This window comes from Pristis pectinata, unplaced genomic scaffold (genome assembly GCF_009764475.1).
Source record: "Pristis pectinata isolate sPriPec2 unplaced genomic scaffold, sPriPec2.1.pri scaffold_129_arrow_ctg1, whole genome shotgun sequence".
NCBI lineage: Eukaryota > Metazoa > Chordata > Chondrichthyes > Rhinopristiformes > Pristidae > Pristis > Pristis pectinata.
Window position 1 is genome coordinate 1,466 of NW_026262472.1, and position 18,407 is coordinate 19,872.

Below are 18,407 nucleotides of genomic sequence, written 5' to 3' on the forward strand. Positions count from 1 at the left end.
CCTCTGATCCTCCACACTGCCAAGAGTCCTACCATTAAGACTATATTCCGCCAACATATTTGACCTACCAAAATGAGCCACGTCGCACTTATCTGGGTTGAACTGCATCTGCCACTTCTCAGCCCAACTCTGCATCCTATCTATGTCCCTCCGTAACCTCTGACTGCTCTCCAAACTATCCACAACACCCCCAACCTTCGTGTCATCCGCAAACTTACTTACCCACCCCTCCACTTCCTCATCCAGGTCATTTATAAAAATCACAAATAGTAAGGGTCCCAGTACAGATCCCTGAGGTACACCAATAGTCACCGACCTCCACTCAGAATATGACCCTTCAACAACATTCTTTGCCTTCTGTGGGCCAGCCAGTTCTGGATGATATCCATGATATCACGTTACAATAAAGGCTTTCAGATGCAGACGCTCTCCGGGTCTGAGTAATAGTTCTCCGCGACACCAGCTGATCGAGACCCCTCCGTAAATCCTGATAACCACATTTGCTGTCTACGACACATGTCGGGATTAAAATCCATCCGCCAGTGCTCTGCCCGTCTTCCAGCTGATCAGTGTTCTGATGGAGCCAAAGACACTTCTCCTGGCCATTTCCAACACCTCAAATGTTGCGTTTTATTTGTTCAGTGTGGGTTTTCTTTTCTCTGCTTGGTAGGGCGCGATAGCCTCCCACCCACCGAAGAACATTCTGGTGGCTTTGGAAAGTCTCGCTGCAGAAAACGAGGAGGAACTTCTCGAGCTCTCGTCCAAAGTGAACGTGACGAGGGACATGGAGGAACTGAGGTGGGTCGCCTGTGTTGTCCCTGCCCTGGGAGTGTGTGACGGGGCGGTGCAGAGGGAGCCTCACCCTGTGTCTGACCCCAGGAGTGTGTGACGGGGCGGTGCAGAGGGAGCCTCACCCTGTGTCTGACCCCGGGAGTGTGTGACGGGATGGTGCGGAGGGAGCTTCACCCTGTGTCTGACCCCGGGAGTGTGTGACGGGATGGTGCGGAGGGAACTTCACTCCCTTTGTTTGAACCCTGCAGAACAGGTGAATGAGCATGTCTGTCTGAACGTGAATGGAATCTCTGTGGTAACCAGGATGCTCCCTCCTCCCTGTAGGTTCACCTACACGAGCCCCCACCTGCAGGACGTGTCCGAAGCCCCCCTCGTGCTGCGTTCTGTCAAATCCTTGCTGCAGGTAGCCTTGTTATCCGGGACACTTGTCCCACTTTGTGTGATTGGGGGTGTGGGGTGGGGGGAGAGCTGTGGGGACACTGTGAGTCTGCCAACCCACCTACCCCAGTCCCGTTCCACCAGCACTCGGTCCGTGCCTTTCCCCCTGCATTGGCCATTCAAGTGTACAACGGGCACAGATCGAGTGGACAGTCAGAGACTTTTTCCTGGGCGACAACAGCTAACACGAGGGGACATAATTTTAAGGTGATTGGAGGAAGGTATAAGGGGGATGTCAGGGTAAGTTTTTTTACACAGAGAGTGGTGGGTGCGTGGAACGCACTGCCGGCAGAGGTGGTGGGGGCAGATACATTAAGAGACTCTTAGATAGACGCATGAATATAGGTATATCGGACTCTGGTCAGACCTGACTTGGAGTACTGTGCTCAGTTCTGGTCGCCTCTAGGAAGGATGTGGAAGCCATAGAAAGGGTGCATAGGAGATTTACAAGGATGCTGCCTGGATTGGGGAGCATGCCTTATGAAAGCAGGTTGAGGGAACTCGGCCTCTTCTCCTTGGAGAGATGGAGGATGAGGGGTGACCTGGTAGAGGTGTATAAGATGATGAGGTATTGATCGTTTGGATAGTGAGAGACTTTTCCCCGCGGCTGAAATGGCGGCCACAAGAGGACACAGGTTTAAGGTGCTGGGGAGTAGGTACAGAGGAGATGTCAGGGGTAAGTCTTTTACTCAGAGAGCGGTGAGTGCGTGGAACGGGCTGCCGGCAACGGTGGTGGAGGCGGGTACAATAAGGTCCTTTAAGAGACTTTTGGATAGGTACATGGAGCTTAGAAAAATAGAGGGCTATGGGTAAGCCTAGTAATTTCTTAAGGTAGGGACATGTTCAGCACAGCTTTGTGGGCCGAAGGGCCTGAATTGTACTGTAGGTTTTCTATGTTTCTATGCTCTACGTTTCTATGAATGATAGAGAAGTGGGGGGGCTATGTGGGAGGGAAGGGTTAGATAGATCTTAGAGCAGGATAAAATGTCAGCACAACATTGTGGGCCAATGGGCCTGTACTGTGCTGTAGTGTTCTTTGTTCTGAGTGTCTGTCCCGTTACTACATCAGTGTTGGGATACTCTCTGCCTCCACCTCCACTACCCCCCCCCCCCCCACCCCCCAACCCCGTTCCAGATCCCATTCCATCCCCTCCCTGTGGAAAGAATTCCCCCCTTGGGTCCCTTCTGAACCTCCTGCCGCCGACCCAGACACCTCTGCTCGGGGGTGGGAGACACGTTTCCTACGATCTACCCTGTCTATCCCCCACATCATTGTGACCACCTCTATCAGGTCCCAGGTCCCTCCCCAGTCCCCTCCACTCCAGGGAGAATGGACCCAGCCTCTCCGGTCTCTCCTCGAAACTGGAATGCTCCGTCCCAGGGCAATGTTCTGAGGAATCTCCTCTGCAGGAGACCCTTACCCCCCCCCCCCCCCACCCCCCCCCCCCCAACTGATGCTTGAAGAGTCATCCAGCATCGAAATGGGTCCTTCAGAGAGTCGTATAGCACGGAGACGGGCCCTTCAGCCCAAATGGTCCCTGTCGACCAAGATTCCCATCCAAGCCAGTCCCATCTGCCTGCATTTGGCCCATATCCCTCTAAACCTTACCTGTCCAAATATCTTTGACGTGTTATAACTGTACCCACCTCTACCACTCCCTGTGGCAGCTCGTTCCATATATCCACCACTCTGCATGAAAAAGTTGCCCCTCAAATCCCCTTTAAACCTTCCCCTTCTCACCTTAAACCTGTGCCCTTTAGTTTCAGACTCCCCAACCCTGGGGAAAAGACGGTGACCGTCCACCTTATCTATGAACCCTCGTGGTTTTATAAACCTCCATAAGGTCACCCCTCAACCTCCTTTGCTCCAGGGAAAACAGTCCCGGCCTGTCCGGCCTCTCCTTATAACTTGAGCCCTCCAGTCCCGGGAACGTCCCCGTCAATCTTTCCTGCCCCCTCTCCAGCTCTGACGTCCTTCCTCCAGTACTCCAGGTGCGGTCTCGCCGACGCCTTATACAGCTGTAACGGGACGTCCCAGCTCCTGTACTCAATAATTATCCGCCCTATTTATCCCCCTCATGATTTTATAAACCTCGACAAGGTCACCCCTCGGCCTCCTTCACTTTAGGGAAAACAGTCCCGGTGTATCCAGCCTCTCCTTGTAATTCGAGCCTTCCAGTCCCAGCAACATCCTCATGGATCTTTTCTACCCCCCTCTCACTCCGTGACATCTTTGATCTTGCTTTGCATTTAATCTGAAGTTAATCCTTAATTAAGTGCATATTACACTAACATTGTAGTATCAGCCAGGCTGTTCAAAATAGCTGGGTTACTGCTTCCTCTTACCAACAAAATGCAAGACAATTAAATGGAGGAAGGTGGTCGTTGTGATACGTACAGCATCAGAGAAACTCTCTGGGTCAAGGAGGGAAGGTGTCACAGTCCACTGGAGGAAGTCAAGTTCAAGTTTATTATCTTGGGCAGACACACCCAGTGCATTTTGGCAGGACAAGTCAAGGTAGGACACACAGTAAATGGTAGGGCACTGAGGAGTGCAGAGGAACAAAGGGATCTGGGAGTTCAAATACATAATTCCCTGAAAGTGGCGTCACAGGTAGACAGGGCTGTAAAGAAGGCTTTTGGCATCCTGGCATTCATAAATCAAAGTATTGAGTATAGGAGTTGGAATGTTATGGTGAGGTTGTACAAGACATTGATGAGGCCAAATTTGGAGTATTGTGTACAGTTCTGGTCACCTAACTATAGGAAGGATATCAGTAAGATTGAAAGATTGCAGAGGAGATTTACTAGAATGTTGCCGGCTCTTCAGGAGTTGAGTTACAGGGAAAGATTGAACAGGTTGGGACTTTATTCCTTGAAGCGTAGGAGAATGAGGGGAGATTTGATAGAGGTTTACAAAATTATGAGGGCTATAGACAGAGTAAATGCGAGCAGGCTCTTTCCACCTAGATTAGGAGAGATAAGTACAAGAGGACATGGCTTTAGGGTGAAAGGGGAAAGGTTTAGGGGGAACATTAGGGGGAACTTCTTCACTCAGAGAGTGGTGGGAGTGTGGAATGGGCTGCCATCTGATGTGGTAAATGTGGGCTCACTCTTAAGTTTTAAGAATAAATTGGTTAGATACATGGACGGGGGAGGTCTGGAGGGTTATGGACTGGGTGCAGGTCAATGGGACTAGCGCAGACTAGAGGGGCCGAATGGCCTGTTTTCCGTGCTGTAGCATTCTATGGTTCTGTAAATACCATGAAAATGAACTTTCTGCAGTAGCAGTGCCGTACATTAGAAACCTAAGTTAACATAAACTTAAATTAAGGTAAATTATACATAACTTACAGGACAAAATAGCAACACTGGTGCAAGTTGAGAGAGGGTAAAAGATAGTCTGAGATAATGTGAGGGTTTTTCGGGTGGGTTCAAGAACCTAAGGGCAGTGGGGAAGAAGCTGTTGTTGAACCGTGAGGTGCGGGGTCTTCAGGCTCCTGTACCTCCTGCCTGAGGGCAGCATCGAGAAGAGGGCACGTCCCGGAGGGTGGGGGTCCCCGATGGCGGATGTCTCCTTTCCTGAGATGTCCCCTCTTGCAGATGTTCCCCGACGGTGGGGAGAGCCATACCCACGGTGGAACTGGCTGAGTCCCTCCGCTCGCTGTAACCCCCTTGCGTTCCCGTGCGTCGGACTTCCCACATCAGGTGATGCAACCGGTCAGGATGCTTCCCACCGGACACCCGTAGAAGTCCGTCAGAGTCCTTGATGATGTGCTGAACCTCCTTAAACTTCTAAATAGAGATGCTGGCACACCTTCTTGGTGGTGGCATCTACGTGCTGGGTCCAGGAGAGGTCCTCCGAGATGTTGATGCCCATCTCACCCTTTCCACCGCCGATCCTTCAATGAAGACTGGTGCATGTTCGCCTGACTTCCCCTTCATAAAATCCACTGTCAGTTGCTTGGTTTTGCTGATGTCGAGTGCAAGGTTGTTGTTTGACCCCACTCATCCAGCTGACCTATCTCACTCTGGTGTGATGGGTAAATCGGTACACTATTGTCGCAGGTACAGAGGTACAGTGAAAAACTTTCCCATCCGTACAGATCATCTCATCACATCAGTACATCGAGGTAGTACAAGGGAAAAGCATAACAGAATGCAGAATAAAGTGTCACAGCTACAGAGAAAGTGCAGTGCAGGCAGACAATAAGGTGCAAGGGCCACGATGAGGTAGATCGTGAGGTCAAGAGTCCATCTTATCGTTCAATAGTCTTATAACAGAGCTGTCCTTGAGCCTGGTGGTTCATGCTTTCAGGCTTTTGTATCTTCTGCCTGATGGGAGGGGGGAGAAGAGAGAATGTCTGGGCTGGGTGGGGGTCTTTGATTATGTCGGCTGCTTTCCCGAGGCGGTGGGAAGTGTAGACGGAGTCAGCGGGAGGGGGGAGGCTTGTTTCCGTGATGTGTCCACAACTCTCTGCGGTTTCTCGCAGTCCTGGGCAGAGCAGTTGCCATCCTGAGCCGGGGTGCATCCAGATAGGAGGCTTTCTGTGGTGCATCGGTAAAAATTGGTGAGGGTCGACGGGGGCGTGCCCAACAGGGAAGGAATTGTCGTTTCGGGAAGGGACTTCCGCTGACCAGGCTGTGTCTCCGCAGGAGGGCTGGCGAGACCTCGAGGTGCAGGCCGTGCAGAAAGTCGGGGCTACGAGGAGGCAGATGGAGCTCAGCTGCCGTCTGCTGGTGCTGGGCCGGGAGTTCGGGGTGCTGCTGGAGGAGAGATTCGGACACAACCCAGAGCTCCTGAACGCCACCAGGTCAGAATCCGAATCAGGTTTATTATGACGTGAAATTTGTTGTTCTGTGTGCAAAGGAATATCGAGATAACGTTCATGGTTCATGGACCGTTTAGAGATCTGTTGGCGGAGGGGAAGAAGCTGTTCCTGAATCGTTGAGTGGGGTCTTCAGGTTTCTGTACCTCCTCCCCAATGGTAGTAACGAGAAGAGGGCATGTCCTGGGTGGTGAGGGTCCTCTGACGGATGCCGCCGCCTTCAGGCGCCGCCTCTTGGAGATGTCAGACCCGTAGTTCCAATCAGTGGCCGGCTTCAGACATCGAGTGGAAAAACTTGTCTTGCATACCGTTCATACAGATCAATTCATTACACAGTGCGTCGAGGTAGTACAGGGTAAAACAATAACAGAATACAGAGTAAAGTGTCACAGCTACCGAGGACGTGCAGTGCAGGCAGACAATAAGGTGCAAGGTCATAACAAGGTAGATCGTGAGGTCAGAGTCCATCTCATCGTATAGGGGAACCGTTCAATAGTCTTATCACCGTGGGATAGAAGCTGTCCTTGAACCTGGTGGTACGTGCCCTCAGGCTCCTGTATCTTCTGCCCAACAGGAGGGGGGAGATGACCGGGGTGGCTGGGGGGTCCTTGATTATGCCGGCTGCTTTCCTGAGTCCACGGAGGGGAAGCCGGTTTCCATGACGCGCTGTGTCCTCAACTCTCTGAGGTTTCCTGCGGTCCCGGGGCAGAGCAGTTGCCGTTGGTCATGAAGTCGATTTGGTTGCTTTTCCACTTCACCTCCCTGACCCTCGTGTCTCCCTTCTGTCTGCAACAGGGAGGTGTTTCACCTGCAGCTGGACCTGGTGGAGAGGAAGAGATACCGTCAAGAGTTGGTGGAGCAGGCGCACTTACTAACCAACTCCATTGTTGCCCGGAACCGAGAGATCCAGTCCCTGCAACAAAAGCACAGCCGTATCCTTGACTTTCAGAGGCTGGTGGTAAGAGGGGTTGTTCACACTCCTACCCCTGTGTCCGTGGGGATTTGCCCCCTTAATTGTGACATCTCGATGGAATCAAATTTATTATCACTGACTCCGATGACGTGAAATTTGTCATTTGTGGCAGCAGTACAGCGCAACGACCGTAAGTTACTAAAACAGTACGAAAACAAAAGGAATAACGAGGTAGGGTTCATGCACCGTTCAGAAATCTGATGGTGGAGGGGAAGAAGCTGTTCCTGAATCGTTGAGCATGGGTCTTCAGGCTCCTGTACCTCCTCCCCAATGGTAGTAACGAGAAGAGGTCATAGAATCCTAGACCAGTACAGCACAGTACAGGCCCTTCAGCCCACAATGTTGTGCCGACCTTTAAACCTCGCCTAAGACTATCTAACCCCTTCCTCCCACATATCCCTCTATCTTAAATTCCTCCGTTTGCTTATCTAGTAATCTCTTGAACCTGACCAATGTACCTGCCTCCACCACCGCCCCAGGCAGCACATTCCACGCCCCAACCACTCTCTGGGTAAAAAACCTCCCTCTGATATCTCCCTTGAACTTCCCACCCATTACTTTAAAGCCATGCCCTCTTGTATTGAGCATTGGTGCCCTGGGAAAAGGGCGCTGGCTGTCCACTCTATCTATTCCTCTTAATATTTTGTATACCTCTATCATGTCTCCCCTCCCTCCTCCTCTCCAAAGAGTAAAGCCCTAGCTCCCTTAGTCTCTCCTCATAATGCATCCTCTCCAAACCAGGCAGCATCCTGGTAAATCTTCTCTGCACCCTTTCCAACACCTCCACATCCTTCCTATAATAAGGCGACCAGAACTGGACACGGTACTCCAAGTATGGACATCCTGGTGAATCTCTTCTGTGCGCTCTCTATTGCTGCCACATCCTCCCTGGAGGGTGGTGACTGTGGGCAGGAGCGGAGGCGCATTCAGTGGGAGGGTGTCAGAAGAGAACTGGGGAGGTATCGGGTCGATGGCGTAAATGGTCTCCCCCTGCCGATCTGTTATAACCTCCAACCGTTCTGTTTTCAGGACACGAAGCAGGACCTCATCCGGGCTTTGGTGAAAGGCAACTCGTCCGCCAAGGGTCACTTGATAACTACGCGAGCAGAGGCAAGTCCACACCGTCCCATCACACACTCCCGGGGTCAGACACAGGGTGAAGCTCCCTCCACACCGTCCCGTCACACACTCCCAGGGTCAGACACAGGGTGAAGCTCCCTCCGCACCGTCCCGTCACACACTCCCGGGGTCAGATACAGGGTGAAGCTCCCTCCACACCGTCCTGTCACACACTTCTGGGGTCAGACACAGGGTGAAGCTCCCTCCACACCGTCCTGTCACACACTCCCGGGGTCAGACACAGGGTGAAGCTCCCTCCACACCGTCCTGTCACACACTCCCGGGGTCAGACACAGGGTGAAGCTCCCTCCGCACCGTCCCGTCACACACTCCCGGGGGTCAGACACGGGGTGAAGCTCCCTCCGCACCGTCCCGTCACACACTCCCAGGGTCAGACACAGGGTGAAGCTCCCTCCGCACCATCCCGTCACACACTCCCGGGGTCAGGCAGAGGGTGAAGCTCCCTCACAACCAACCCAGTCCCAGCCTCTTGATAGTTCCCTGATTTCCGTGAGTCCATTGCAGGTGGTCGTGCCTTCAGCTCTCCGGACCCCAGGCTCTGGAATTCCCTCCGGCAACCCCTCCTCTTCCAACGTGGGCATGTGCGAGAGCCCGCGCTGCACTGGATCCCTTTAGCCAGGGCTGGCAAGGGACGAGATCAGGGGGAGTTTCGGAGTCCAGGCGACCCCGGTTCAATCCCTCTCCCCGTTCATGTTGCAGATCCTCTCATTCATGGGCCACGAGCTCCAGCAGCACAAGGACGTCGTCCGTACCCTGACAGAGCAGCTGCACAACTCCATCAGCAAGGAGGTCGGTCTGTTTGCCTCAGTCTCCCTGCCTTGCCTGGACCGCAGGGTCCTCCACGGGTGAGTCCCTCCCTCCCACTGACCCATTCCTCCTCCACTGTGGTCTGGCAGAGCAGTCCAGTGGCGCGGCAGGTAGAGGCGCTCCCTCCCAGCTTCAGAGACCCGGGTTCGATCCCCACCTCTGGCGCTCAGTGTGTGTGTGTGTGGGACCCGTCCCCCAGTGAGGGTCAGTGTGTGTGGGACCCGTCCCCCAGTGAGGGTCAGTGTGTGTGGGACCCGTCCCCCAGTGAGGGTCAGTGTGTGTGGGACCCGTCCCCCAGTGAGGGTCAGTGTGTGTGTGGGACCCGTCCCCCAGTGAGGGTCAGTGTGTGTGTGGGACCCGTCCCCCAGTGAGGGTCAGTGTGTGTGTGGGACCTGACCCCAGTGAGGGTCAGTGTGTGTGTGTGTGTGTGTGTGTGTGTGTAGTTCCCCTGTGACCCTGTTTCCTCCCATGTCCCAGTAAACAGATGTGCAGGGTCGATGGGTTAATCAGCCGCTGTGAGTTGCCTCCTGGTGGAGGTGGGTCATGGGAGGATCAGAGTGAGTGTGGATGGGCATGTGTGAGAGAGAATGGGGAAGGGGGGTCTCCCCATCTTCCTTATTCTTCTCTCCCCCTCCCCTACCCCCCTCTTTCCCCCTCCTTCCCCTCCCCCCTTTCCCCCCTCCCCCCTTTCCCCCCCTCCCCCCTTTCCCCCCTCCCCCCCTTTCCCCCCTCCCCCCTTTCCCCCCTCCCCCCTTTCCCCCCTCCCCCCTTTCCCCCCTCCCCCCTTTCCCCCCTCCCCCCTTTCCCCCCTCCCCCCTTTCCCCCCTCCCCCCTCCCCCCTTTCCCCCCTCCCCCCTTCCCCCCTCTTCCCCCCCTCACCCCCTTCTCTCACCCCTCCCTCCCACCTCCCCCCCCCCCCGCCTTTCAGTGCTTTTGTCCACCACACTGGGGAGGCAATTCACAGCGACTGATTAACCCACCCACCCCGCACGTCTGTTGTTTTGGGATTTGGGAGGGGACCGGAGCTCCCGGGGGAAACCCGCGGGGTCACAGGGAGAGCGTGCAGACTCCACACGCGCACATCGCCGGAGGTCGGGATCGAACCCGGGTCTCCAGGGCTAGGAGACCACGGCTCTACCTGCTGCACCACTGACTGCAGTGTCCCTCACCACCTGCCTCATGGGCTGGGAGCTGCTGTTCATCGCCCTCTCCTTCCGCTGCTGTATAACGTTGATGTGTGTCCTCCCTCTCCAGGTCACAGAGGGTCCCCGTACACATGCTGTCGATCCACAGGATGGACAGCCCCATCGACAACCCTCAGTTCTTCCGACGCCTCAAGAACATTCTGTCATTCCCCCTGTACAAGGTAGGTTTCTTATTGTCACATGTACCGAGGTACAGTGAAAAACTTTGTTTTGCGTGCCATCCATACAGATCAATTCATCACATCAGTGCATCGAGGTAGTACAAGGGAAAACAATAACAGAATGCAGAATAAAGTGTCACAGTTACAGAAAAAGTGCAGTGCAGGCAGACAATAAGGTGCAAGGGCCACGACGAGGTAGATTGTGAGGTCAAGAGTCCATCTTATCGTACTAGGGGACCGTTCAATAGTCTTATAACAGAGCTGTCCTTCAGCCTGGTGGTACGTGCTTTCAGGCTTTTGTATCTTTGGCCCAATGGGAGGGGGGGAAGAAGAGAGGATGTCCAGGGTGTGTGGGGGGGTCTCTGATTATGCCGGCTGCTTTCCTGAGGCAGTGGGAAGTGTAGACTGAGTCCGCGGAAGGGAGGCTGGTTTCCCTGAAGGTACATATCTTGTCATTATAACAGCTCCAGTGAGGTGGTAAACGTGCCCAGAACTTATCACAGGGTTAGAACATAGAACAATGTGGCACAGAAGCAGGCCCTTCAGCCCACAATGTTGTGCTAAATTAAGCTAATGATATCTCATTCCTACTGCCTACACGTGGTCCATATCCCTCCAAATCTCCGCACATCCATGTGCCTGTCTAACAGCCTCTTAAACCCCTCTATCGTATCTGCCTCCACCCCCACCCCTGGCAGCACATTCCAGGCACCCACCGCTCTCTGTGTGGGGAAAAAAAAACTTGCCTCCACATATCTCCTTTGAACTTTCCCCCTCTCACCTTAAATGCACGCCCTCTGGTATTAGACATTTCGACCCTGGGGAGAAAGATCCCGGCTGTCTATTCTATCTGTGCCTCTCGTAATTTTACAAACCTCTATCAGGTCTCCCCTCAGCCTCCGCCGCTCTAGAGAAAACAACCCAGGTTTGTCCAACTTCCCCATTATAGCTCATGCTCTCTAATCCAGGCAGCATCCTGTTAAACCTCTCCTGCACCCTCTCCAAAGCCCCCACACCCTTCCTGTAATGGGGCAACCAGAATTGAATGCAGTACCCCACAGAGTTTTATAAAGTTGTAACATAACTTCCTGACTCTCGAACTCAGTGCTTCGACCAATAAAGGCAAGCATGCTGCACACCTTCTTTATCACCCTATCGACCTATGTGGCCAAAATTAGATAGAACCTGGCACTAGAACACTGGAACAGGTAGACAGGGTGGTGAAGAAGGCGTTCGGCGCGCTGGCCTTCATCGGACGTGGTACTGAGTACAGGAGTCGGGACGTCCCGTTACAGCTGTACAAGGCATCGGTGAGACCGCACTTGGAGCACTGTGTGCAGTTCGGGTCGCCCAGCTATAGGAAGGACGTCACTGAGCCGGAGAGGGGGCAGGAAAGATTCACGGGGACGTTCCTGGGACTGGAGGGCTCGAGTTATAAGGAGAGGCCGGACAGGCCGGGGCTGTTTTCCCTGGAGCGAAGGAGGCTGAGGGGTGACCTTATGGAGGTTTATAAAACCACAAGGGGCATAGATAAGGTGGACGGTCGCAGTCTTTTCCCCAGGGTGGGGGAGTCTAAAACTAGAGGGCACAGGTTTGAGAGGGGAATGATTTAAAGGGGCAAGATTTTCACACAGAGGGTGGTGGGTGTGTGGAACGAGCTGCCAGAGGAAGTGGTACATTTACAACGTTTAAAAAGGCAGGTGAGTGGAGAGGTAAGGTTTCGAGGCATATGGGCCAAATGGGACTGGCCCAGGTCGGCATGGACAAGTTGGGCCAGAGGGCCTGTTTCCATACTGCATAGTATTGGTTTATTATTGTCGAGGTACAGTGAAAAACTTGTCTTGCATACCGATCGTACAGGTCAATTCATTACACAGTGCAGTTACATTGGGTTAGTACAGAGTGCATTGAGGTAGTACAGGTAAAAACAGTAACAGTACAGAGTAAAGTGTCACAGCTACAGAGAAAGTGCAGTGCAATAAGGTGCAAGGTCACAACAAGATAGACCGTGAGGTCAGAGTCCATCTCATTGTATAAGGGAACCATTCAATAGTCTTATCACAGTGGGATAGAAGCTGTCGTCAAGCCTGGTGGTACGTGCCCTCAGGCTCCTGTATCTACCTGATGGAAGAGGAGAGAAGAGAGAATGACCCGGGTGGGTGGGGTCTTTGATTATGCCGGCTGCTTCACCAAGTCCATGGAGGGGAGGCTGGTGTCCGTGACGCACTGGGCTGTGTCCACAACTCTCTGCGGTTTCTTGCGGTCCTGGGCAGAGCAGTTGCCATACTAAGCCATGATACATCCAGATAGGATGCTTTCTGTGGTGCATCGGCAAAAGTTGGTGAGTGTCAAAGGGGACAAACCAAATCTCTTTAGCTTCCTGAGGAAGTAGAGGCGCTGGTGAGTTTTCTTGGCCGTGGCATCTACGTGATTTGACCAGGACAGGCTGTTGGTGACTGGATCCGTGACTCTCAAACTTCATTTGGGGTCCCTTGGAGATTAATCCCTGACCCTGCATCAGTTGCCTCCCCTTGGCCAGGAAGCCAAAGCCCCCACGTGTGAGGAGAGGAGAGGGGAGGGGAGGGGAGAGCGGGACGGGTCGAAGTCAACAAGAGGTGGAGTCGGGAGAGGTAACTGGGAGGGAAACCACGAGACCCCACCCCTGTTGTGAAGCAGATTCGAGGTCTCGAAGGGCAAGGACTCTGAACACGGTCTTGGAGGTAAATGATTTATTTACAAAGACAAACGCGGGGAAACGGTAACGGGAACAACACGCGCACGGTTGATAGCGTGGGGAAATCGCATCTGGGGTGAAATACACACACACACACACCCCCACTGGGTACATACAATCAAGGAAAAACAATACGATACCTACCACCCCTTGACTTCGTGCAGGCACAGCTCTGTGCTACCGGGGACACTAACTAATTTCTCTAGCACCGTTCCGTGGTTCCTCGGCCTGGGATGAAACAGATGCTCCTAACCCTATCAAACAGTGCACACCTTACCAACGAGGGATCCCTCAGGAACAAAAAAAAGAGGCCAAGCCGAGCACATGTGGCACTCTTTATAGTGCTGGGGGGCGGGGGGGGGGGTCCAGCCCAGGTAATTTACAGGGAGCCAATGGCTCGGTGCCAGCAAGGACTAATCGATCACAAAGGCCAACGGCCCAAGGCCAAGTACAAAGGTGCTTAAAGGGGCCAGTCGTCAGGTTTGCGCTGATGGGTGGGGCGGGGCCAAACCTTGATTGGCAGTGGTGTGTCTTCCAACCAGGTAGTGGGCAGTGCTGTCACGTGACAGCCACGGCCCTCCACAATATACCCCCCTTCCCCCCCCCCCCCCCCCCCCCACTTCCAAGGTTCCGGGAGCTCCCCCGAAGCCTGCTGAGCTGGGTCCTGGACTGACTCTCTGACCCCACCCCAGGCTCCGGAACACCTGATCGACGAAGCGGCAGAGAGGAAGATGGAGAGGGACTCCCTGCGGATGCTGCTGGACTATCAGGGGGAAGCAGTGGAGGCCCTGCAGAAGCAGCAGGCGGCCGTGTCGGCGACCGACGCCCAGGGTGAGCCGGGGGACTGTAGCCCGCCGAGGACGATGCACCCCTCGCGCCTGCCTCCCCCTCCCGCAGAGCGATCCCACCCCCTCGCCCCGTTCCGGGATCGTCCTGTGCGACGATTGCTCAGTGCATGGTGTGGAGAGTGAGGTGTCCGTCTTCTGCCTGCAGGGGATGGTGAACCCCTATCGCTGGTTTCTGTGAGAGGTGAACCTCTGCCCTAGGGCCCTGAGGAGGACTTTTATCCACCTTAGTCCCTCTGGCTCTCCCCATCGTGACTGTGCGGTCTTTTGCAGGAGCTTGGGTTAATGTCCGGAAGGCTTTGCAGAGCTCCCTCCCCGCCGGCCCTCCCTCAGCGCGGCCCTCCCTCCCCGTGGCCCTCCCTCCCCGCCGGCCCTCCCTCCCAGCCGGCCCTCCCTCCCAGCCGGCCCTCCCTCAGCGCGGCCCTCCCTCAGCGCGGCCCTCCCTCCCCGCCGACCCTCCCTCAGCGCCGGCCCTCCCTCCCCGCCGGCCCTCCCTCAGCGCGGCCCTCCCTCCCTGCCGCCCCTCCCTCTGTGCGGCGCTCCCTCCCCCCCCATGCCACTGATGGTTTTGCCTCTCTCCGCAGTCCTGGTGGAGCAAGTGCGGCAGCTGGACGCCCGCTGCACTGAGGAGGCCGTCCCCGCCGTCCTCAGGAACCTGGAGCAGTGCGAGCAGGCCCTCAACTTCGCCAACACCCTGCGGCGGGAGGTCGAGGACTGGTGAGTGTCCCTGCCCTTGACCGGAAGCCTGGGGAGGGGGGAGTCTCCCATTCCATCCCCATCCTGATAACGGGGGCAGTGGGAGGTCATTCACCACCCCCCTGTTTCCCCCCCTCCCCAGACAGACTCCCCCCCACACCCCCGCTGGCTTCTCTGATTTTGCATCTCCCTCCGCCCTTCCCCGCGGGAGGGAGGGAATCCCAGATTCTGGCTCTCCAGTTCCCCACCTCCTCCGGATTAGGGCTTGGCTCAATATCAAGTCTGTCGCCGTGGGTGTACGCACCCAGGGTCTGAGGTGGAACACCAGAGCACGGGAGCGGGGGTGGGGGGGGAATCTTGCTGCCTCTTTGAGTTTCAATGTGGTGCTGAACTAATTAAACCTACATCTTCTGCCCAATGGGAGGGGGCGAGAAGAGAGAATGTCCGGGGTGGGTGGGGGTCTCTGATTATGCCGGCTGCTTTACCGAGGCAGTGGGAAGTGTAGGAGTCTGCAGAGGGGAGGCTGGTTTCCGTTCTGTGTCCGCGACTCTCTGCGGTTTCTTGCGGTCCCCGGGCAGAACAGTTGCCGTACCAAGCCGGGGTGCATCTGGATAGGATGCTTTCTATGGTGCGTCAATAAAAGTTGGTGAATGTCAAAGGGGACGTGCTGAATTTCTTTAGCCTCCTGAGGAAGTAGAGGCGCCAGGGAATTTGGTGGCTTCTACGTGGTTGGACCGGGACAAATTGCTGGTGATGTTTACGACCTGGGAAACTCTCTGACCATCTCGACTGCAGCACCACTTATACATACAGGGGTGGGCTTGGTGCATTGCCTTGGCCTCTCGGAGTCAGGGAAGGCGGGGGGGTGAGGAGGTGGCAAAGGAGGGGAGGGAGGACAGTCCCGATGGGGAGCACACTGACTTGCCACTTCTCCCTCTCCCTCTCGCTTTGCAGGTGGGAGCAGCCGGCTCAGTTTCTGGTGCCCTGGGTGAAGAAGGAAGGGAGGAACGTGCAGGACTGGATCCGGAGGTGGAATCAGCTGGCGCAGAGGAGCCTGGGCTTGTCCCGGGACCCCAAGAGGCAAAGACCCACTCCCTGGGACCCCAGCTAAGGCGGACCGCAGCCCTGACTGGCCCCCGTCTAATTCCCCCCCACCCCCCCAGCACACGGGACCCTCTCCCTGTCCTCTGGGTAGGACGGGGGCCGCTTCCCCACTGCACCGCGCACACCCCTCCACTCCCTCCCCCCCAAACGCACGCCGTCGGTCGGTCCCCGGCGTTCTTTGGGGCCGTGAGAGGACTCGCTCCCCAATGCGTAACCATGTTTGGTTGTCCCAATAAATGGCAGTCTGTTGAAACAGCTGGGTGTTCTGAGTGAGTCTGTGGGGGTGTGGGGCGGTACAGAGGGAGTGCCACGCTGTGGGAGGGACGGTGAGGAGGGAGTGGCGGTGAGGAAGGAGCACTGCGCCGTGGGAGACAACACACAGGCAATACCTCCTCCTGCTTGGACAAGGGAGGTGCTGTACCTCCTCCACTCCTGCTTGGGAGTAGGGTGGCACTGTTTATGTGTGCAGTACCTCCTCTAGTCCTGCTCGGAGCAGGGGGGCGCTGCGTGCCGCAGGCGCAGTCCCTCCTCCAGTCCTGCTCGGAGCAGGGGGGCGCTGCGTGCCGCAGGCGCAGTCCCCCCTCCAGTCCTGCTCGGAGCAGGGGGGCGCTGCGTGCCGCAGGCGCAGTCCCCCCTCCAGTCCTGCTCGGAGCAGGGGGGCGCTGCGTGCCGCAGGCGCAGTCCCTCCTCCAGTCCTGCTCGGAGCAGGGGGGCGCTGCGTGCCGCAGGCGCAGTCCCTCCTCCAGTCCTGCTCGGAGCAGGGGGGGCGCTGCGTGCCGCAGGCGCAGTCCCTCCTCCAGTCCTGCTCGGAGCAGGGGGGGCGCTGCGTGCCGCAGGCGCAGTCCCCCCTCCAGTCCTGCTCGGAGCAGGGGGGCGCTGCGTGCCGCAGGCGCAGTCCCCCCTCCAGTCCTGCTCGGAGCAGGGGGGCGCTGCGTGCCGCAGGCGCAGTCCCTCCTCCAGTCCTGCTCGGAGCAGGGGGGCGCTGCGTGCCGCAGGCGCAGTCCCTCCTCCAGTCCTGCTCGGAGCAGGGGGGCGCTGTGTGCCGCAGGTGGGCTCCCACCTTTACATCTGCAATGTTATCAAATAAATGCAGGAACTGTGCTGGACAACCCGTGCAGCACCCCCAGGGGCACCCGTGCAGCACCCCCAGGGGCACCCGTGCAGCACCCCCAGGGGCACCCGTGCAGCGCTCCCAGGGGCACCCGTGCAGCGCTCCCAGGGCACCTGTGCAGCACCGTCGCATGGCCCCACCCTGTCAAGCCTCTGCGGAGGGGACTCCAGAGGCTGCAGGCATTGGGACCTGGAACAGCCCACAACCTCTGGGTCGAGCGGCATCCATGTGGGAGCGAGGTGGGGGGGGGGGGTGTGGAGATGGACGGCCGACGTGTCGGGTCGGGACCCTCGTCTGGGCTGGGGGGCGCGGGGGGGGGAGGTGGTTCAAAGGGGAGGGTGGGGAGGGGGCCGGCGGGTGATGGGTGGAGCTGGGAGACGGGCCGGTGACTGATAGGTGGAGGCAGACAAGGGTAAGGAGCGGAGCAGGTGAAGGTTGGAGACAGCCGCTGGAGGGAGATAAGCAGGAACGTTGGTTTGTTGTTGCACGGTGAAAAACCTGTCTTGCATACCGTTCGTACAGATTGATCCGTTGGTGCATCGAGGTAGCGCAGGGCAAAACAATACAGAGCGCAGAATAGAGTGTCACAGTCACAGAGAAAGTGCAGTGCAGGCAGACAAGGTGCAAGGGCCACGATGAGGTAGATCGTGAGGTCAAGAGTCCATCTTATCGTACTAGGGGACCGTTCAATCGCCTTATAACAGAGCTGTCCTTGAGCCTGGGGGTACCTGCTTTCAGGCTTTTGTATCTTCTGCCCGATGGGAGGGGGGGAAGAAGAGAGAATGTCCGGGGTGGGTGGGGGTCTCTGATTATGTCGGCTGCTTTCCCGAGGCAGCGGGAAGTGTAGACGGAGTCGGCGGAGGGGAGGCTGGTTTCCGTGATGTGTCCGCAACTCCCTGCGGTTTCTTGCCGTCCCGGGGCGGAGCGGTTGCCGTCTCAAGCCGGGTTGCATCCGGACGGGATGCTTTCTGCGGTGCATCGATTAAAAATCGGTGAGGGGTCGACGGGGACGTGCCGAATTTCTTTAGCCTCCTGAGGAAGTGGAGGCGCCGGTGAGCTTTCTTGGCCGTGGCGTCTACGCGGTTGGAACGGGACAGGCTGTTGGTGATGTTCGTTCCTGGGAATTTGAAGCTCTCGACCCTCTGGACCTCAGCACCGTTGATGCAGACCGGAGCGTGTGCACCGTCCCCTTTCCTGCAGTCCCGGAATCCGCTAAGTCGGGAAGGTGAGAATGGGAACCGTTAGGGGAGAGGTGTATGGCAGGTGGGGAGGGGATACGGCGGGTGAAATGTCTGTCGGTGAATGGAACCATTAACAGGAAAATGGGTGGTGGGGGGTGGTTTGTGAAGGGAGAACTGGAGGTGGATCGAAAGAGAGGACACAGGAGCTGTGGGTTACCTGAATCTGGAAGATGAATCGTTCATACCGCTGGGTCGTAGACCACCCGTGTAGAATACAAGGTGCCGTTCCTCCTGTTTGCGTCGGGGCCTCACCCTGGCGGTGGGTGAGGCGGAGGACGGGGCAAGTCGGTGTGGGGACGGGGAAGTGGGTGGGGGGGTGGGGGGGGGGTGC

General features: G+C 56.4%; 1 protein-coding gene across 1 annotated transcript; it reads left to right on the top strand.

Annotated features, from left to right (window-relative positions):
* Nucleotides 1–670: 670 nt before the first annotated feature.
* haus5 (HAUS augmin-like complex, subunit 5) lies at nt 671–15,973 on the top strand (the record flags this gene model as incomplete). Its single annotated transcript, XM_052009817.1, has 10 exons — nt 671–798; nt 1,117–1,195; nt 5,887–6,044; nt 6,855–7,017; nt 8,062–8,142; nt 8,872–9,017; nt 10,234–10,345; nt 13,772–13,910; nt 14,509–14,641; nt 15,575–15,973. Coding segments are annotated over 10 exons (1,296 nt in total), but the record flags the coding sequence as incomplete, so codon positions are not given.
* Nucleotides 15,974–18,407: the final 2,434 nt, after the last annotated feature.